At 46.4% G+C, this 21,243-nt stretch overlaps 1 protein-coding gene and 2 long non-coding RNA genes across 4 annotated transcripts; all 3 read right to left on the bottom strand.

Annotated features, from left to right (window-relative positions):
- Nucleotides 1-141: 141 nt before the first annotated feature.
- Nucleotides 142-1,468, bottom strand: LOC148390204 (uncharacterized). Its single transcript, XR_015861152.1, has 4 exons — nt 1,361-1,468; nt 909-1,102; nt 671-784; nt 142-439 (listed from the first exon to the last, which is right to left on the bottom strand). It is a non-coding gene; the product is annotated as an uncharacterized LOC148390204 (long non-coding RNA).
- A 9,565-nt stretch (nt 1,469-11,033) lies between these two features.
- LOC148390203 (uncharacterized) lies at nt 11,034-17,815 on the bottom strand. The gene is made up of 8 exons (XR_015861387.1): nt 17,250-17,815; nt 17,026-17,072; nt 16,825-16,902; nt 15,090-15,260; nt 14,889-14,966; nt 13,154-13,324; nt 12,953-13,030; nt 11,034-11,122 (listed from the first exon to the last, which is right to left on the bottom strand). It is a non-coding gene; the product is annotated as an uncharacterized LOC148390203 (long non-coding RNA).
- Nucleotides 17,816-18,453: 638 nt separating this feature from the next.
- LOC148390202 (janus kinase and microtubule-interacting protein 3-like) lies at nt 18,454-20,941 on the bottom strand. Of its 2 annotated transcripts, none has more exons than XM_088390364.1 (10): nt 20,870-20,941; nt 20,595-20,657; nt 20,410-20,508; nt 20,085-20,324; nt 19,905-19,970; nt 19,775-19,843; nt 19,621-19,698; nt 19,331-19,564; nt 19,126-19,251; nt 18,454-18,756 (listed from the first exon to the last, which is right to left on the bottom strand). In XM_088390364.1, exons 1-9 carry the CDS (start codon nt 20,936-20,938, stop codon nt 19,135-19,137), a joined length of 1,035 nt encoding a protein of 344 aa, XP_088246490.1. In that variant the 5' UTR covers nt 20,939-20,941; the 3' UTR covers nt 18,454-18,756; nt 19,126-19,134. The 2 variants fall into 2 exon arrangements, with proteins under 2 accessions (XP_088246490.1, XP_088246491.1); XM_088390365.1 differs by having other exon boundaries at nt 20,091-20,324.
- Nucleotides 20,942-21,243: the final 302 nt, after the last annotated feature.

The following is a 21,243-nucleotide window of genomic DNA, read 5'->3' as shown; positions in this document are numbered from 1 at the left end:
GCCAATTTTTTGGATGGCGGCCGCCGGCCAAGCTTTGGACGGAAAAGGTTTCCTGGCGACAGCGAGCGAGCGCGGCGCTGCCGTACGTGCACCGAGTCGCCTGCCTGAAGACCTTGGACAAGTCGTCGATGATGTGCCGCTGCTCCACAACTTGAAGGAACTCCATTTCACCGTCCTGCTGGCCGCAACCGCGGTCCAGGTCATTGAGCGAACTAGGCCTTCTCTGTGGAACACAAATGCAGTGGACTCTGTTGGCACGCCGCCGTTGTCCGCGTCGACTTACCAAGCTTGCCATCTCCTCGTTCTCCTGGGTGACAAAGCGCACTTTGTTTTCAAGGCGACACAGCACCAGCGAGAGTTCTTCATTCTTCCTGCTCAGGCGTTTGTTTTTGTACAGGAGTGGCAGAAACTGGCTTTCTGTTTCTCTCAGTCGCTTTAGCTGCAAGCATGAAGTGCGGGATGTGAAAGACGCACAACACGCGGGCCAGAACGTATCCATTCCTTTTGCATCGGTTTGAACGGAATCGTGGCTTTGGCTCCCAATAAAAGACATCTACCAGGCAACCGACTCGCCGCGCCGCTCAACTAATAAGCAAGCGCAATGGGTGCCTCGCTGGATGGCGCGCATCAAACGCAGCGCAAACCTTCAAGCGTGCCGTCAATAAATTACCAGTTCATTGCGCTCTTCAGAAAGCAGGGCGTTTCGATCCTCCAGTTTCCTGATGACTGCGCTGAGCTCAGCGATTTTCAGATGAAACCGTCGCGTGTCCCGATCCTCCTGAGACTGAAAACGCCCCGCAACACACACACACAAGCACTCGTTCAAAGTTCAAAACTGTTTTTGTGCTACCTTCCTCCAGCAACGAACTAAGTCATGCGTACTGCAAGTGTGTGATGAGGTGGCTTACGCAATGAAGAGGATTGCTAGTAGCGGCGTTGACCCCACTTCCAGGGTAGTTTAGGCCCGCCCTTTGGGAATCCCTCAGGGCAGAGATCTGCTGCTCGGCAGCCTGAGTCTGCAGCTGAAGGCGGTGGACGTGGCCGGCCCCAGGGCTTCATCCAAAACACTAACCGCTCTGTCTTTCAGCTTGATCTCATCCGTCTGGATGTACAAACGGGGAGCGCTCAGGCAGGCGGGCAAACTCATTTGCCAGAATTGTGACAAAAACAAAGAGAGCAACCGGCCAATTTTTTTCTGGAATCGACTAGAACACCTTTGCTGTGACAAAAGCGAAGCGAGCAACCGGACATTTTCTTCTTGTGAAATAGAATAGAATAGAATGCCTTAGGTGTCATTGCACTGCAGGTATACAACGAAATTGGGAACATAGCCACGCACCGCGCATCTGATCAGTCCTACCAGTCGGCGGATCTCCCTCTCGCAGTCTCTCTTGGTTCGGCTCAGCTCCTCCCGATGCTGGTGATGAGCCGATCGGAGCTCGGCCGCTCGGGACTGCCAGGCCTGCTGGGCCGCTGCCAGGGCTTCTTCCGCGCTCCTGGTGGAGGCGACACCGCTCGGTCTCCCGACACCGCCGCGTCTCCTCCACCTCCGCCAGCAAAGCGCCCCCCCTCCTCACCTGAGCAGACATTGCGCCACACCGGGCCGTTGAGACCGCAACGGAGCGCCGCGACGCTTACTGGGGACAAGCTACACAATACGGTAGCGGCCGCATCGAAGCCCGACGTGGCGTGCGGATAGTCAGACACGGATAGAGCGGATCACCTTGTCCATGGAGCCGTCCCTCAGGCTGAGGACCAAGGCATTCAGTCGCTGGATCTCTCCATCTTTGATTTTGATCACTCTCATCAGCTCCATTTCATGCTGCCGCAGTAATGTCTCCCTGGTAATGGCTAACTCTTTCTGCTTCTCCTCATGGAGTTTGCTTTTGAGTTCCGTCATGGCGGCGGTGGCACGGTGGTGCTCCGCCCGCAGGTCCTGACTTCTCTCTCTCTCCAGACAGCTGACCTGACATGACTTAGACTTAGACAAACTTTATTGTCATCTTGTCTGCACATGGTGCATACAAAACGAAATTCCGTTGCATACGTCTTACAACAAAGTAGTGATATTGCAGTTGAATAGAAGTAACATATCCTATGAAAATATATATATATACATATATACTATATATATATATATATATATATTAAAAATAAGTATAAAGTGCAGCAGTGATAATTATGCAATAGTGCAAGTAGGCAAAACAGTATTCAAGAGTGTGCAGAGGAATGCTAAACCATGTATTAAACTTCTATTTAAAGGGTTTATACAAGTTCAGTAAAGTTGGTAGTGCGAGATAGTGCAAGATAGAGGTCCGTAGTGTCATAAAGTACAGTTCTGTGAATGTGTGATGCAGAGTTCAGTTTAGAGCTCAACAGTTCTAGTGTTCAACAGTCTGATGACAGCAGGGAAAAAGCTGTTGCAGAACCTGGTGGACCTGCAGCGGATGCTGCAAACCTCTTCCCAGAGGGCAGCAGGGAGAACAGTCCATGGTGGGGGTGTGATGGGTCATTGATGATGTTACGGGCACGGGACATGCAGCGCTGAGATGAAATGTCCTGAATGGAGGGAAGAGGAGCCCCTATGATCCTCTCTGCTGTCCTCACCACTCTCCTCACGTTCTTCCAATCGGAGGCGGTGCAGCCTCCACACCACACAGAGAGACAGCTTGTCAGAATGCTCTCTATGGTGCTCCTGTAGAACGTCCTCATGATGGGTGGGGGCAGGTGGGCTCTCCTCATCCTCCGCAGGAAGTACAAGCGCTTCTGTGCCCTCTTGACCAGTGCCGTAGTGTTCATAGTCCAGGTGAGGTCTTCTGTGATGTGGACCCCCAGGAATTTGGTGGTGCTGACCACCTCCACAGCTGAGCTGTTGATGATCAGTGGAGCGTGGTGAGGCTGTTTTTTCCTGAAGTCGACGATGATCTCCTTCATCGTCTCCTCATTCAGGATCAGGCTGTTTTCTCTGCACCAGCCCACCAGCTGCTCCACCTCCTCTCTGTAGTCCAGGTCGTTGTTGTCTCTGATGAGCCCCACCACCGTTGTGTCGTCTGCTGACTTCACGATGTGATTGGTGGTGAACCTGAGGACGCAGTCGTGTGTCATCAGGGTGCACAGCAGGGGGCTCAGGACGCAGCCCTGAAGGGAGCCTGTGCTGAGGGTGATGACATCAGAGGTGTTCTGTCCGACCCGGACTGACTGAGGTCTGTTGGTGAGGAAGTCTAGCAGCCAGTTGCGAAGGGGGGTGTTGAAGCCCAGGTGTTCCAATTTTCCTACCAGATGCTGTGGGATGATGGTGTTAAACGCTGAGCTGAAGTCCAGGAACAGCCTCCGCACATGGGTGTTCTTCTCCTCCAGGTGAGCCAGGCTCAGGTGAAGAACGGAGGAGATGGCGTCCTGAGTGGAGCGGTTTTGCCGGTCGGCAAACTGGAACGGGTCAAATAATAGGGGGAGTCTGGAAACGATGTGACCTTTAAGCAGCCTTTCGAAGCACTTCATCATAACCGGAGTCAGTGCAACAGGCCGGTAATCATTAAATGAGGTGATTTGAGGTTTCTTCGGCACCGGAATGATGGAGGCAGTCTTAAAGCACGCCGGCACTGTGGCTTGGCCCAGCGAGGTGTTAAAAATGTCTGTGATGACCCCAGCCAGATGACTTGCACATTCCCTGAACACACGCCCAGGAATGTTGTCGGGGCCAGGGGCCTTACAGGGGTTGACTCTCCTCAGGGTCTTCAACACATCGGCGGAGTCAAGGCAGAGTACCTCCTCTTCCTGATGGGGGACAGTTTTAACTGCTGGAGTGCCGTTTAGTGCCTCGAACCTCCCAAAGAAGTTATTTAGACCATTTAGAAAGTCAGCATCAACTACACCCACCGGGGGGGGGGAGGGTGAGTTGTAGTCTGTAATCGCCCGTATGCCTTGCCACATACTCCTGATGTTTTTGACGTCGTGGAAACGATCCTGAAATTTTCGACTGCGGTCTCGCTTCGCTATCCTGATGGCACGGTTCAAGTTGGCTCTCGCTGTCCTCAGTGTCTCCTTGTCGCCAGACTTGAAGGCAGAGTTCCGCGCTCGTAGCGTTTGACGTACCTCCTCAGTCATCCAGGGTCGTTGGTTGCCCCGGGTGATGATATTCTTAGTGGTGCTGACGTCCTCGGTGCATTTGTTGATGTAGGCTGACACAGTCATGGCACACGCATGTCTAATCTACATCGGGAAAACTGGGAGGGAGGGAGGCAGGCAGGGAGGCAGGCAGGGAGGCAGGCAGGGAGGCAGGCAGTGTCTGTCTGTTGAGGTTTTCACCTTGTTCTTCTCCTGCTGAAGTTCTAACTGGACGTCCATCAGTTTGGTTCTCAGCTCGTCATTGGCGGCCTGAAGGGCGTCCGTTCGCTCCGCCTTGGCCCGCCCTGCCGGAGCTCGTTTGGACATCTCTTACTCGAGTCTCGCCCGGTCGTCAGTCAGAGATCACAACATTTGTACCTGGAGAGCACAAACGCAGCGCTGTTTTCCACTGGCTTCGAACTCAACTTCAATCGGTACCGTAACTTACAACATCATAAACATAGAACTAGCTTGACTTATTCATTGAATAAATGCATTTGGTTCTTCAAAACTGCATCACGCAACATAGCGTGACCGAGACGGCCGTTATCCACCTGCGTGAAGTTATTTGGTGAAATGAATGAGATGTTTAAGACACCATCGTTCTGTCTCTATGTAGATGAAGGGAAATAATCGATTGCTGAAGGTCCAAAGGTGTTGTGATAAACAAATAAACATATTAGTGATTAGTGACATATTTGTGATAAACATATTAGGCAGGATAATCACATATGTTAACGTGACTGCCCACACTGTATTTATTTATGGTTATTTGTTAAATCGAGTACTGTTAGACATGAAATAGGAAGTGTTTAACATAAATGGAAGACGAAAGGGGTACTCACCATTGTAGCTCCTGCTGGTCAATGATACGAGCCTCTTCTTGCAGTGGAAAACATACAGCCAACAAACACCGTGGAACCTAAAGGAATGAAATTAAACATTAACATTTAGCCTCAACCAACATTCACAGATACAACGCAACGCAAACTACACAAACGTAAATCTTTTTAAACACAATGAGTTGTACTTACCGTGTACGCTCTAGACGGTCCACTTGCAAGCAGAAAATAAAGATATTTCTGTTGATAATCGTCGTGTTTGTATCCGGTGTCTCGCTCAAGGCCATTGCGCCCACAGATTTGAATTTTGGCGAGAGTTCAGCCTATTGACGTCATTTCCGCGGTGTAATACCCGCATATCTGAAACGGCAAAGTTAAGAGTAGAGTTAAATAAAGTTTTTAGTCAACGCAATAATTTACAACCGTTGACCAGTCGAAATAATCGTCGAAATTTGGCGTCTGTGGCTGGAAGCAGACGCCGAGTTCGACATTCCTCCCAAACGCCACACTCCCTCGCTTTTCAGGGCTAAAAAAAAACAGTTGTAATTACCTTGTACGCTCTAGACGGTCAAGTTGCAAGCTGAAAACAAAAATATTTGCCTTGTTAGTCATCGTGTTACTAACCGCTGTGTCTTGTTTGCCAGAACTGCCGCTTTCCTACTTCCTGTTGCAAGCCACGCCCACGGATTATAATTTTGCCGTGAGTTCCGCCTATTGACGTCATGTCCGCGTCACATGACTGCGACGTAATATTATCTAAAACTGTTTGTGCGGTATTGTGTTGTTCTGTGCGGTATTGTGTTATTCTGTGCGGCGTCGTGTTGTTCTGTGCGGCGTCGTGTTGTTCAGTGCGACGTCGTGTTGTTCAGTGCGGCATGGTGTTGTTCAGTGCGGCATGGTGTTGTTCAGTGCGGCATGGTGTTGTTCAGTGCGGCATAATGTTGTTCAGTGCGGCATAATGTTGTTCAGTGCGGCATGGTGTTGTTCAGTGCGGCATGGTGTTGTTCAGTGCGGCATGGTGTTGTTCAGTGCGGCATAATGTTGTTCAGTGCGCCATAATGTTGTTCAGTGCGGCATGGTGTTGTTCAGTGCGGGATGGTGTTGTTCAGTGCAGGATGGTGTTGTTCAGTGCGGCATGGTGTTGTTCAATGCGGCATGGTGTTGTTCAGTGCGGGATGGTGTTGTTCAGTGCGGCATGGTGTTGTTCAGTGCGGCATAATGTTGTTCAGTGCGGCATGGTGTTGTTCAGTGCGGCATGGTGTTGTTCAGTGCGGCATGGTGTTGTTCAGTGCGGCATGGTGTTGTTCAGTGCGGAATGGTGTTGTTCAGTGCGGCATGGTGTTGTTCAGTCCGGGATGGTGTTGTTCAATGCGGGATCGTGTTGTTCAGTGCGGGGTGGTGTTGTTCAGTGCGGGATGGTGTTGTTCAGTGCGGCATGGTGTTGTTCAATGCGGCATGGTGTTGTTCAGTGCGGGATGGTGTTGTTCATTGCGGCATAGTGTTGTTCAGTGCGGCATGGTGTTGTTCAGTGCGGCATGGTGTTGTTCAGTGCGGCATGGTGTTGTTCAGTGCGGCATAATGTTGTTCAGTGCGGCATGGTGTTGTTCAGTGTGGAAAGGTGTTGTTCAGTGCAGGATGGTGTTGTTCAGTGCGGCATGGTGTTGTTCAATGCAGGATCGTTTTGTTCAGTGCAGCATAATGTTGTTCAGTGCAGCATGGTGTTGTTCAGTGCGGCATGGTGTTGTTCAATGCGGCATGGTGTTGTTCACTGCGGGATGGTGTTGTTCAATGCGGGATCGTGTTGTTCAGTGCGGCATAATGTTGTTCAGTGCAGCATGGTGTTGTTCAGTGCGGCATGGTGTTGTTCAGTGCGACATAATGTTGTTTAGTGCGGCATAATGTTGTTCAGTGCGGCATAATGTTGTTCAGTGCGGCATGGTGTTGTTCAGTGCGGCATGGTGTTGTTCAGTGCGGCATGGTGTTGTTCAGTGCAGGATGGTGTTGTTCAGTGCGGCATGGTGTTGTTCAATGCGGCATGGTGTTGTTCAGTGCGGGATGGTGTTGTTCAGTGCAGGATGGTGTTGTTCAGTGCGGCATGGTGTTGTTCAGTGCGGAATGGTGTTGTTCAGTGCGGAATGGTGTTGTTCAGTGCGGCATGGTGTTGTTCAGTGCGGGATGGTGTTGTTCAATGCGGGATCGTGTTGTTCAGTGCGGGGTGGTGTTGTTAAGTGCAGGATGGTGTTGTTCAGTGCAGGATGGTGTTGTTCAGTGCGGCATGGTGTTGTTCAGTGCGGCATGGTGTTGTTCAGTGCAGGATGGTGTTGTTCGATGCGGGATCGTGTTGTTCAGTGCGGCATGGTGTTGTTCAGTGCGGCATGGTGTTGTTCAGTGCGGCATAATGTTGTTCAGTGCGGCATGGTGTTGTTCAGTGCGGCATGGTGTTGTTCAGTGCGGCATGGTGTTGTTCAGTGCGGCATGGTGTTGTTCAGTGCGGCATAATGTTGTCCAGTTTGCCATAATGTTGTTCAGTGCGGCATGGTGTTGTTTAGTGCGGGATGGTGTTGTTCAGTGCAGGATGGTGTTGTTCAGTGCGGCATGGTGTTGTTCAATGCGGCATGGTGTTGTTCAGTGCGGGATGGTGTTGTTCAGTGCGGCATGGTGTTGTTCAGTGCAGCATAATGTTGTTCAGTGCAGCATGGTGTTGTTCAGTGCGGCATGGTGTTGTTCAATGCGGCATGGTGTTGTTCAGTGCGGGATGGTGTTGTTCAGTGCGGCATGGTGTTTTTCAGTGCGGCATAATGTTGTTCAGTGCGGCATGGTGTTGTTCAGTGCGGCATGGTGTTGTTCAGTGCAGGATGGTGTTGTTCAGTGCGGCATGGTGTTGTTCAATGCAGGATCGTGTTGTTCAGTGCAGCATAATGTTGTTCAGTGCAGCATGGTGTTGTTCAGTGCGGCATGGTGTTGTTCAATGCGGCATGGTGTTGTTCACTGCGGGATGGTGTTGTTCAATGCGGGATCGTGTTGTTCAGTGCGGCATAATGTTGTTCAGTGCAGCATGGTGTTGTTCAGTGCGGCATGGTGTTGTTCAGTGCGACATAATGTTGTTTAGTGCGGCATAATGTTGTTCAGTGCGGCATAATGTTGTTCAGTGCGGCATGGTGTTGTTCAGTGCGGCATGGTGTTGTTCAGTGCGGCATGGTGTTGTTCAGTGCAAGATGGTGTTGTTCAGTGCGGCATGGTGTTGTTTAATGCGGCATGGTGTTGTTCAGTGCGGGATGGTGTTGTTCAGTGCAGGATGGTGTTGTTCAGTGCGGCATGGTGTTGTTCAGTGCGGAATGGTGTTGTTCAGTGCGGCATGGTGTTGTTCAGTGCGGCATGGTGTTGTTCAGTGCAGGATGGTGTTGTTCAATGCGGGATCGTGTTGTTCAGTGCGGCATGGTGTTGTTCAGTGCAGCATGGTGTTGTTCAGTGCGGCATAATGTTGTTCAGTGCGGCATGGTGTTGTTCAGTGCGGCATGGTGTTGTTCAGTGCGGCATGGTGTTGTTCAGTGCGGCATGGTGTTGTTCAGTGCGGCATACTGTTGTCCAGTGCGCCATAATGTTGTTCAGTGCGGCATGGTGTTGTTTAGTTCGGGATGGTGTTGTTCAGTGCAGGATGGTGTTGTTCAGTGCGGCATGGTGTTGTTCAATGCGGCATGGTGTTGTTCAGTGCGGGATGGTGTTGTTGAGTGCGGCATGGTGTTGTTCAGTGCGGCATAATGTTGTTCAGTGCGGCATGGTGTTGTTCAGTGCGGCATGGTGTTGTTCAGTGCGGCATGGTGTTGTTCAGTGCGGCATGGTGTTGTTCAGTGCGGAATGGTGTTGTTCAGTGCGGCATGGTGTTGTTCAGTGCGGGATGGTGTTGTTCAATGCGGGATCGTGTTGTTCAGTGCGGGGTGGTGTTGTTAAGTGCAGGATGGTGTTGTTCAGTGCAGGATGGTGTTGTTCAGTGCGGCATGGTGTTGTTCAATGCGGCATGGTGTTGTTCAGTGCAGGATGGTGTTGTTCAGTGCAGGATGGTGTTTTTCAGTGCGGCATAATGTTGTTCAGTGCGGCATGGTGTTGTTCAGTGCGGCATGGTGTTGTTCAGTGCAGGATGGTTTTGTTCAGTGCGGCATGGTGTTGTTCAGTGCGGCATGGTGTTGTTCAGTGCAGCGTAATGTTGTTCAGTGCGGCATGGTGTTGTTCAGTGCGGAATGGTGTTGTTCAGTGCGGCATGGTGTTGTTCAGTGCGGGATGGTGTTGTTCAGTGCGGCATGGTGTTGCTCAGTGCGGCATGGTGTTGTTCAGTGCAGGATGGTGTTGTTCATTGCGGCATGGTGTTGTTCAGTGCGTTATGGTGTTGTTCAGTGCGGCATGGTGTTGTTCAGTGCGGCATAATGTTGTTCAGTGCGCCATAATGTTGTTCAGTGCGGCATGGTGTTGTTCAGTGCGGGATGGTGTTGTTCAGTGCAGGATGGTGTTGTTCAGTGCGGCATGGTGTTGTTCAATGCGGGATCGTGTTGTTCAGTGCGGCATGGTGTTGTTCAGTGCGGCATAATGTTGTTCAGTGCGGCATAATGTTGTTCAGTGCGGCATAATGTTGTTCAGTGCGGCATAATGTTGTTCAGTGCGGCATAATGTTGTTCAGTGCGGGATGGTGTTGTTCATTGCAGCATGGTGTTGTTCAGTGCGGCATGGTGTTGTTCAGTGCGGCATGGTGTTGTTCAGTGCGGGATGGTGTTGTTCAGTGCAGGATGGTGTTGTTCAGTGCGGCATGGTGTTGTTCAGTGCGGCATGGTGTTGTTCATTTCGGCATAATGTTGTTCAGTGCGGTATAATGTTGTTTAGTGCGGCATGGTGTTGTTCAGTGCGGGATGGTGTTGTTCAGTGCGTTATAATGTTGTTCAGTGCGGCATGGTGTTGTTCAGTGCGGCATGGTGTTGTTCAGTGCGGCATGGTGTTGTTCAGTGCGGCATAATGTTGTTCAGTGCGGCATAATGTTGTTCAGTGCGGCATGGTGTTGTTCAGTGCGGGATGGTGTTGTTCAGTGCGGGATGGTGTTGTTCAGTGCGGTATGGTGTTCAATGCGGAATGGTGTTGTTCAGTGCAGGATGGTGTTGTTCAGTGCGGCATGGTGTTGTTCAGTGCGGCATAATGTTGTTTAGTGCGGCATGGTGTTGTTCAGTGCGGGATGGTGTTGTTCAGTGCGTTATAATGTTGTTCAGTGCGGCATGGTGTTGTTCAGTGCAGCGTAATGTTGTTCAGTGCGGCATGGTGTTGTTCAGTGCGGAATGGTGTTGTTCAGTGCGGCATGGTGTTGTTCAGTGCGGCATGGTGTTGTTCAGTGCAGCGTAATGTTGTTCAGTGCGGGATGGTGTTGTTCAGTGCGGCATGGTGTTCAATGCGGAATGGTGTTGTTCAGTGCAGGATGGTGTTGTTCAGTGCGGCATGGTGTTGTTCAGTGCGGCATAATGTTGTTCAGTGCGGCATGGTGTTGTTCAGTGCGGCATGGTGTTGTTCAGTGCGGCATAATGTTGTTCAGTGCGGCATGGTGTTGTTCAGTGCGGCATGGTGTTGTTCAGTGCGGCATAATGTTCAGTGCGGCATAATGTTGTTCAGTGCGGCATGGTGTTGTTCAGTGCGGGATGGTGTTGTTCAGTGCAGGATGGTGTTGTTCAGTGCGGCATGGTGTTCAGTGCGGGATGGTGTCTTTCAGTGCGGCATGGTGTCGTTCAGTGCGGCATGGTGTCTTTCAGTGCGGCATGGTGTCGTTCAGTGAGGCATGGTGTTGTTCAGTGCGGCATGGTGTTGTTTAGTGCGGCATGGTGTTGTTCAGTGCGGGATGGTGTTGTTCAGTGTGGCATGGTGTTCAGTGCGGCATGGTGTTGTTCAGTGCGGTATCGTGTTGTTCAGTGCGGTATCGTGTTTCTCAGTGCGGTATCGTGTTTTTCAGTGCAGTATCGTTGTGTTGTTCGTATTGTGTTTAACACTTAGCCTCTAACACTTAGCCTCTAACACTTAGCCTCTAGCATCTAGAAGGTAAATAAATAGGAAGGAAGGACTCACCGGTGACGTCTTCGCCCACGTCCAAGCGTTGTACTTTGTATTTTCATCCTTCTGACAGTGGAAAACATAGCCAACAAACACCGTGGAACCTAAACGAATGAAAGAAAACTATCATTTGGCCACAACCAACATTCACAGATACAACACAATGTGACGTGCGGGGTTGAGGTTAAAGGTTGAGTGCAGGGCCCTCGTTTTAAACTACTTTTTTGAAAAGGATTGGGAACAAGTAAGACGTATTTAATTTATTTAATGGGAAGTAGTAAGAGCTATTGAATTTAATCTATGTATTATATTCTATTGTATTGTATTCTGTTGTATTCTTTTGGATTGTATTCACACTAACCCCACTAAAACTTCAGCCCACAAAAACTCGCCTCTGGCGCCTAGCCTCTGGCACTTAGCCTCTAACACTTAGCCTTTAACACTTAGCCTTTAACACTTAGCCTAGAAGGTGAATAAATAGGGTTAAAGGTTGAGTGAAGGGACCTCGTTTTAAACTACTTTTTTGTAAAGGAGTGGGAACAAGTAAGACGTATTTAATTTATTTAATGGGAAGTAGTAAGACTTATTAAATTTATTTAATCTACTTTTCTTCCCAGGCAAAATTTGATGTGCTGCAATTCCAAATTTCCAAAGTGAATGAAGGAATGAAGTCCTTTAAATTATGATTTTGTATAAATACTAGGCATTAACACAAAATCGACGGCACAAAATGGGCAGACTTTACTTGTTTGAAAAGGACTGGTTACAAGACAGACTTTTTTAATTTATTTAATGGGAAGAAGACTTATTTAGTTTAATTGATCTATTTTTGTTCCCTGCCAAAATTCGATTTGCTGCAATTCCAAATTTCCAAAGTGAATGAAGGAAAGAAGTCGTTTAAATTATGATTTTGTTTAAATACTAGGCATAGACACAAAATCTACGGCACAAAATGGGCAGACTTTACTTGTTTGAAGAGGACTGGTTACAAGACAGACTTTTCTGATTTATTTAATGGGAAGAAGACTTATTTAGTTTATTTAATCTATTTTTGTTCCCTGGCAAAATTGGATTTGCTGAAATTGTATTTTGCCAAATCTTGCCTTGAGACCTGATAGGAAGTATTAAACGCTTAGTTAAATCAATACAAGTTGGTAATAAGAGCGAGTAATGTTGGTTGAACCGATGAATGAAGGTTGAAAGCAATTTAAATTATGACTTTGTATAAATACTAGATATTAACAGAACATCTACTGCGCGAAATGGGCAGAGTTTACTTGTTTGAGAAGGAGTGGCTTATTCAAAACTAAGATTTATTTAATCTGTTTGTTCCCAGGCAAAATTGGATGTGATGCAATTCCAAATTTCACCACATGATGGTGCCCAATTTTGACTTCATAGGACATATTAAACACTTAGCTTGTTATTATGTTCAAGGTAATCAGATTTGTTTATTATTCTAATGGCCTCTTCAAAACTATTCTGGATTACTACTTTGGATCTATTCTACATTACTTGGCAACAACATACTCTGTAACAGATTAGGCAGTATAATCATATCTGTTAACTTGAGAGTGCCCACACTCAATCTACTTATCGTGATGTTTTAAATCAATTACTGTTAGACATTATTTGTCTGATAATCTACCAAATCTTTGAATTGAAGAATTTGTGATTTAATTAATAGCTTGTTGTTATGTTAAGGGTAATCAGACTTGTATATAATTCTAATGGCCTTCTTTTGAAAACTATTCTGAATTACAACTTTGGATCTTATATTACTTTGCAACAATCTACTCCGTGACAGATTAGGCAGTATAATCACATATGTTAACTTCAGTGCCCACACTGTATTTATTTATGGTTATTTGTTAAATCAAGTACTGTTAGACATGAAATAGGAAGTGTTTAACATAAATGTTATGGCTACTCACCATTGTAGCTCGCTCCTGGTCAATGATACGAGCCTCTTCTTGCAGTGGAAAACTTGCAGCCAACAAACACCGTGGAACCTAAAGGAATGAAATTAAACATTAACATTTCGCCTCGACCAATTTTCACACGTACAACGCAACGCGGCTACACTTCTGCTATTACAAACGTAAATCTCCTTAAACACAATGAGTGTTACTTACCGTGTACGCTCTAGACGGTCCAGTTGCAAGCAGAAAATAAAGATATTTCTGTTGATAATCGTCGCTGCTCAGTGGCTCACGGCCATCGCGCCAACAGATTTGAATTTTGGCGGAGGTTCGGGCAATTACGTCATATCCACGGCACATGACTGCGACGTAATACCCGCTTATCTGAAACGGCAGTTAAAAGTAGAGTTACATCAAGTTTTCTTGGAACCTAAACGAATGAAAGAAAACTATCATTTGGCCACAACCAACATTCACAGATACAACACAACGTGCGGGGTTGGGGTTAAAGATTGAGTGAAGGGCCCTCGTTTTAAACTACTGTTTTGAAAAGGAGTGGGAACAAGTAAGACGTATTTAATTTATTTAATGGGAAGTAGTAAGACTTATTAAATTTATTTAATCTACTTTTCTTCCCAGGCAAAATTTGATGTGCTGCAATTCCAAATTTCCAAAGTGAATGAAGGAATGAAGTCCTTTAAATTATGATTTTGTATAAATACTAGGCATTAACACAAAATCGACGGCACAAAATGGGCAGACTTTACTTGTTTGAAAAGGACTGGTTACAAGACAGACTTTTTTAATTTATTTAATGGGAAGAAGACTTATTTAGTTTAATTGATCTATTTTTGTTCCCTGCCAAAATTCGATTTGCTGCAATTCCAAATTTCCAAAGTGAATGAAGGAAAGAAGTCGTTTAAATTATGATTTTGTTTAAATACTAGGCATAGACACAAAATCTACGGCACAAAATGGGCAGACTTTACTTGTTTGAAGAGGACTGGTTACAAGACAGACTTTTCTGATTTATTTAATGGGAAGAGGACTTATTTAGTTTATTTAATCTATTTTTGTTCCCTGGCAAAATTGGATTTGCTGAAATTGTATTTTGCCAAATCTCGATTTGAGACCTGATAGGAAGTATTAAACGCTTAGTTAAATCAATACAAGTTGGTAATAAGAGCGAGTAATGTTGGTTGAACCGATGAATGAAGGTTGAAAGCAATTTAAATTATGACTTTGTATAAATACTAGATATTAACAGAACATCTACTGCGCAAAATGGGCAGAGTTTACTTGTTTGAGAAGGAGTGGCTTATTCAAAACTAAGATTTATGTAATCTGTTTGTTCCCAGGCAAAATTGGATGTGATGCAATTCCAAATTTCACCACATGATGGTGCCCAATTTTGACTTCATAGGACATATTAAACACTTAGCTTGTTATTATGTTCAAGGTAATCAGATTTGTTTATCATTCTAATGGCCTCTTCAAAACTATTCTGGATTACTACTTTGGATCTATTCTACATTACTTGGCAACAACATACTCTGTAACAGATTAGGCAGTATAATCACATATGTTAACTTGAGAGTGCCCACACTCAATCTACTTATCGTGATGTGTTAAATCAATTACTGTTAGACATTATTTGTCTGATAATCTACCAAATCTTTGAATTGAAGAATTTGTGATTTAATTAATAGCTTGTTCAGGGTAATCAGACTTGTATATAATTCTAATGGCCTTCTTTTGAAAACTATTCTGAATTACAACTTTGGATCTTATATTACTTTGCAACAATCTACTCGGTGACAGATTAGGCAGTATAATCACATATGTTAACTTCAGTGCCCACACTGTATTTATTTATGGTTATTTGTTAAATCAAGTACTGTTAGACATGAAATAGGAAGTGTTTAACATAAATGTTATGGCTACTCACCATTGTAGCTCGCTCCTGGTCAATGATACGAGCCTCTTCTTGCAGTGGAAAACTTGCAGCCAACAAACACCGTGGAACCTAAAGGAATGAAATTAAACATTAACATTTCGCCTCGACCAATTTTCACACGTACAACGCAACGCGGCTACACTTCTGCTATTACAAACGTAAATCTCCTTAAACACAATGAGTGTTACTTACCGTGTACGCTCTAGACGGTCCAGTTGCAAGCAGAAAATAAAGATATTTCTGTTGATAATCGTCGCTGCTCAGTGGCTCACGGCCATCGCGCCAACAGATTTGAATTTTGGCGGAGGTTCGGGCAATTACGTCATATCCGCGGCATTTGACTGCGACGTAATACCCGCTTATCTGAAACGGCAGTTAAAAGTAGAGTTACATCAAGTTTTCTTGGAACCTAAACGAATGAAAGAAAACTATCATTTGGCCACAACCAACATTCACAGATACAACACAACGTGCGGGGTTGAGGTTAAAGATTGAGTGAAGGGCCCTCGTTTTAAACTACTGTTTTGAAAAGGAGTGGGAACAAGTAAGACGTATTTAATTTATTTAATGGGAAGTAGTAAGACTTATTAAATTTATTTAATCTACTTTTCTTCCCAGGCAAAATTTGATGTGCTGCAATTCCAAATTTCCAAAGTGAATGAAGGAATGAAGTCCTTTAAATTATGATTTTGTATAAATACTAGGCATTAACACAAAATCGACGGCACAAAATGGGCAGACTTTACTTGTTTGAAAAGGACTGGTTACAAGACAGACTTTTTTAATTTATTTAATGGGAAGAAGACTTATTTAGTTTAATTGATCTATTTTTGTTCCCTGCCAAAATTCGATTTGCTGCAATTCCAAATTTCCAAAGTGAATGAAGGAAAGAAGTCGTTTAAATTATGATTTTGTTTAAATACTAGGCATAGACACAAAATCTACGGCACAAAATGGGCAGACTTTACTTGTTTGAAGAGGACTGGTTACAAGACAGACTTTTCTGATTTATTTAATGGGAAGAGGACTTATTTAGTTTATTTAATCTATTTTTGTTCCCTGGCAAAATTGGATTTGCTGAAATTGTATTTTGCCAAATCTCGATTTGAGACCTGATAGGAAGTATTAAACGCTTAGTTAAATCAATACAAGTTGGTAATAAGAGCGAGTAATGTTGGTTGAACCGATGAATGAAGGTTGAAAGCAATTTAAATTATGACTTTGTATAAATACTAGATATTAACAGAACATCTACTGCGCAAAATGGGCAGAGTTTACTTGTTTGAGAAGGAGTGGCTTATTCAAAACTAAGATTTATGTAATCTGTTTGTTCCCAGGCAAAATTGGATGTGATGCAATTCCAAATTTCACCACATGATGGTGCCCAATTTTGACTTCATAGGACATATTAAACACTTAGCTTGTTATTATGTTCAAGGTAATCAGATTTGTTTATCATTCTAATGGCCTCTTCAAAACTATTCTGGATTACTACTTTGGATCTATTCTACATTACTTGGCAACAACATACTCTGTAACAGATTGGGCAGTATAATCACATATGTTAACTTGAGAGTGCCCACACTCAATCTACTTATCGTGATGTGTTAAATCAATTACTGTTAGACATTATTTGTCTGATAATCTACCAAATCTTTGAATTGAAGAATTTGTGATTTAATTAATAGCTTGTTCAGGGTAATCAGACTTGTATATAATTCTAATGGCCTTCTTTTGAAAACTATTCTGAATTACAACTTTGGATCTTATATTACTTTGCAACAATCTACTCGGTGACAGATTAGGCAGTATAATCACATATGTTAACTTCAGTGCCCACACTGTATTTATTTATGGTTATTTGTTAAATCAAGTACTGTTAGACATGAAATAGGAAGTGTTTAACATAAATGTTATGGCTACTCACCATTGTAGCTCGCTCCTGGTCAATGATATGAGCCTCTTCTTGCAGTGGAAAACTTGCAGCCAACAAACACCGTGGAACCTAAAGGAATGAAATTAAACATTAACATTTCGCCCGGACCAACATTCACACGTACAACGCAACGCGGCTACACTTCTGCTATTACAAACGTAAATCTCCTTAAACACAACGAGTGTTACTTACCGTGTACGCTCTAGGCAAAATTGGATGTGATGCAATTCCAAATCTATCTGAAACGGCAGTTAAAAGTAGAGTTACATCAAGTTTTCTTTTTTAATCAACACAATCATTTACAACCGTTGACCAGAAAGAATCGTCGAAATTCGACGTCCCCCACAAACGCCACGCTCACTCGCTTTTCAGGGCAACAAAAGTACTTCTTTTTAAAAACGATGAGTTGTACTTACCGTGTACGCTCTGGACGGTCCAGTTGCAAGCAGAAAATAAAAATATTTCTCTTGTTAGTCGTATGTTACCATCCGCTGTGTCTTTGTCAACATCGCCGCCATTTTCCTACTTCCTGCTGCGAGCCACGCCCACGGATTTAAATTTGGGCGGAAGCTCTTTCCATTGGCGTCGTTTTCGCGTATAGCAAATCCGATTGGTTGGGAAGGGGGCACGGTTATGCAGCCGAGGAGTCCTGTGATCGGTGGGATGTAAAGTAGGCGTTGACGTCACGTCCGCGTCACCTGACCACGACGTGGCAGACGTCAAATAGCAACCGCTGTTTTGTTTAGTAGACTTACAGTTGTTATGCATTGACATAATGGCGCACACACCAAATAGATTTAAATAAATTAAATAATTCTTCTGCCCACTCTCTTTTAAACAAGTTAACTCTCCCCGCGGATTTGAATTCCGGCGAAAGTTACGCCCATCGACGTCACGTATGTCACGTGACCACGACGTGGCAGATGTCATATAGCAACCGCTGTTTTGTTTAGTAGATTTACAGTTGTTATGCATTGGCATAATGGTGTGCACTCAAAATAGATTTAAATAAATTAAATATTTCTTCTGCCTACTCCCTTTTAAACAAGTTAACTCTGCCCACGTCCATTGACGTCTTGTCTGCGTCACGTGACCACGACGTAGCGACGTCATATAGTAACCGCTGTTTTGACCAGTAGACTTAGTTATTATGCGTTGACATAATGGCGCACTGGTTAGCATGGCCACCTCTTAAGCATGATGATGCGGGTTCGACGCCTGATCAATGTTAGCATGGAGTGAGCTGAAGTGCATGGCGCTGAAGATTTGAATCTTTGAAATGCGCTGAGGTCTGACATATCAGGCAGAATGGTTTGCCATCACGTTCAACAAAAAATAGAAACTTTCCCACTCTGATTAAAACGTCCTGTGTTCATCTACGTATTTTCGTTTTGCTGTGCATCTTTTCCCTGCCATTTCGAGAGCCCAATTGACACTCATAGTTTAAAGAAATGTGTTTGCCCATCCTACTTTGTGGAATTTCACCACATGCGCTTTTGACCAAAATACCAAATTGAACTCAAGTGAAGCCAACACGCACAACCCCCCCCCCCCCCCCCCCCCCCACACACACACACACACACACAAATGTTGATATGAACATAAAAGAGCCGCATGCGGTTCGGGAGTTGCGGCTTGGCCAAACCTGTACTATACAACTTTATTTGTATAAAATTTTCACAACAGCTGTCACACAAACAAAGCGGGAAAAACCGAAGACGTGCGTGTTCCGCCCACGCTGGATTTATTTGCACCTTTGAAAAGACACCGTATTGCCGCAGATGTGGCAAAGAGTACTTTTGGGCATCTGAGACGGAAGGATGTCCAAAGCATCACGTCACCTGCTCTGGTAGGCATGGTGGTGGGACGTTGAGGTCAACCGCTTTGGGGTTGGCTGACTCTTTGATCGCAGGATGCCACACACTTGAAGACAGAAGCAGAAAAGCAGAGCTAAATGCAAAATGTACTCACCGGTGATTCCAATTTTTTTCCCCCCTGAAGAAACAGCTGGACGGGTGGCCCCGGCTGGCCAGTGGGACTCTTGTTATTCTGACCCTTTTTAGTGCGCGTTTGGGGCAACAACCGTTTTTTGTGGCGCTCTCTTCTGGTTCAAAAGTGCCCTGCATGTGAATTTGCTTTTCCTGCCTTCTGATTGGATGAGCGCCGGTGTGACGCGGTGCCTCTGTCACCGTGGCGGGGGGTATACGTTGGCATCGGAGCGTCTGCCAACGTCTGAGACCGGCTGGCAGTGTATCGGAGGTGTCGAGTGCGGTGCCGCTGGAGCTCACTCACCAGCTGGTGTTAGGGCCACAGAATGAAGGCCAAGGAGAAGAATAGAAAGAGAAACAGAAACTTCTCCTCCAATTGTTTGATTTGTCTCTTCTGAGCTTCGATGAATTCTTTCAGCTCTTTGTTCCTCTAGGACGGACAAATGGAAAGTGGCATTCAAAAGCCAGTAAGCGTGCAAGTAAGTGCCGGGCTGGCTTTGGGCCCTTACCTGTTGCGCGCTGTGCAGCAGATCCATTCTCTCTTGGAGGATGCAAGCGTCGCGCTCCCTCAACTCGCACATCAGGGCTCGCTTCCATTGGTCCACGGCGCTCCTAAGCTCTTTTCTCTGATCCGCCGTCAGCACGTCATTCACGCCAGCGTGGCTGGCTTTTTCGCCGTCCGTGGCGGGGCAGTCCCGCTGCGGTAGCGCCTCGTACAACATGGCCTCCAGCTCCAGGATCCTCTGGGCCGCAATCCTCGTCCATCAGTGGTCCGGCGGGAGATTTGAGGGCGGCTTACCTTATGAGCCTGGTCCATGGAACACTTCCTGAAGTCCAACTCTTCATCCAGGTAGCCCTTCTGCTTGCAGAACATATCCTAGCACAGCTCAAGGTCAGAATTGTTGGGGCACATTGCCGGAGTTCCCCTTGGCTGATGTCGCGTGTCTGTCTACCTTCTCACTTTCAATGTCCAACATCTTCTGTTGAAGTGCTGACTTGGTCACTTTGATGTATTCTAACCACTGAGGAAAGGCTGCTGTCACATAAGCAGAATGCGAGAGCGTGCGTGGACGTGCGCGTTACCTTCTCGGCTAGGGTGAGAAGGGTCCTGGCGTGAATCACGACTACCTGCTCCTCGTTGGTGAGATTCTGCAAGAGCCCAAAGGCACAGCGTCAACAAGCTTCTTTCAGCGCAAAGCCTTCCAAAAGTCACATTTGAGCCGCCGAGTCTCGTGGAGTGCGAACATAAGGAGTTCGACATACACTTACGGCGTTATAGCCCAGGATGTCCAGCTTCTTCATCAGATCACTGATGACGATGTCCGGGGGAAAGGCGCAAGGAGCAATGTAAGGTGTTCTGGGACCTCGGGTTAAGGTTAGGGTTGCGAGGGACACCTTACGTACGCTCACGCCCTCGGCCTCGCAGTAGATCTGCAAAGGGCTGAGGCCGTCTGGGAAACGGACTTGCAGAAACTTCAAGACGGGGGAGCGCCACTCCCTCTCCTGAAAGGCAGAGGCATGCATCCGTCCGTCCGTCCGTCCGTCCGTCACATCTCTGGCCTCAACACGCTTGTGCGAGTCTTCCCACCTCCAGCTCCAGGATGCGGAACTCAAGCAGTTCGTTTTGGTCTCGGATATCCTGGATGTGCTCTTTCAGACGCGCTTCTTCCGCCTCCATCCGCCTGACCTGAAAAGACAGTCAGACCTCATCTGCGGGGCTTCCCGACAGGTGTGACGCCAAGCGACTCCGCCCAGCGCCTTTCTTTCCGTCACCTTTTCGGCCAACTGCTGATTGCTCTGACGCAGCAGCTGCTTCTCCTCCACCCACTTGACATTCTAGAAGAGACAAACGCGTGGACAGCTTTGGAATGTTGTGTCATTTTCATCCACAAATTCTTTGGTTGACTGGAAAATGACATTTGCTTTTCTCCGCATTTTCCCAGCCACGTTCGGGGGGGGGGGGTTGGTCCAGTAATGCCAGACGGATGAGTGACTGAAGAATGTAGCTATTTTGTCTGAGAAAAAGGTGTGCTCATTGATGAGCTTACCTGTCCTTGTTGCTTCAGCGCTGACTCCAGATCTGCTACTCTGCTTTGATAGTGACCCATTTCTACCATCAGCTTTTCTCTGGTCTGAAAGGAGGAGGAGGGAGGCTCCTCCTCCTCCTTTCAGACCAGAGAACACCCGAGGCTGGGTGAGAACGGGGAGGCTGCGACCCGGCCGGGGGTTGCGGGAAGGGGCGCCACCTTGATCTCCTTCTCGGCGTCGTAGTCCCCTTTCGCTGGTCTGGGCTAGCAGAGCGTAGGCTCGTTGCAGCGCTTGATATTCTTGCGTCAGCTGGCGGTAGCGAAGCTCCGCCTCTTCATGCACACACCAATGCAACACAGCACTAGTACCAGAATCAGTCAGACCGGCGACAAAG

This window comes from Syngnathus floridae, chromosome 11 (genome assembly GCF_059516105.1).
Source record: "Syngnathus floridae isolate MCC-2025c chromosome 11, RoL_Sflo_1.0, whole genome shotgun sequence".
Lineage (NCBI taxonomy): Eukaryota > Metazoa > Chordata > Actinopteri > Syngnathiformes > Syngnathidae > Syngnathus > Syngnathus floridae.
The sequence above is the reverse complement of the archived record's forward strand: the minus strand, read 5'-3'. Positions and strand labels throughout refer to the sequence as shown.

Bases quoted from the DNA above. Each gene is read 5' to 3' on its own strand.
- LOC148390202 (XM_088390364.1), bottom strand. From the start codon at position 20,938: ATGGTAGAAATGGGTCACTATCAAAGCAGAGTAGCAGATCTGGAGTCA. The intron at 20,325-20,409 runs GTGGGAAGACTC...TCTGCCTTTCAG, and splicing joins TCCGCATCCTGGAGCTGGAG to GAGAGGGAGTGGCGCTCCCC. The intron at 19,252-19,330 runs GTAAGGGCCCAA...TGTCCGTCCTAG, and splicing joins TGCTGCACAGCGCGCAACAG to AGGAACAAAGAGCTGAAAGA.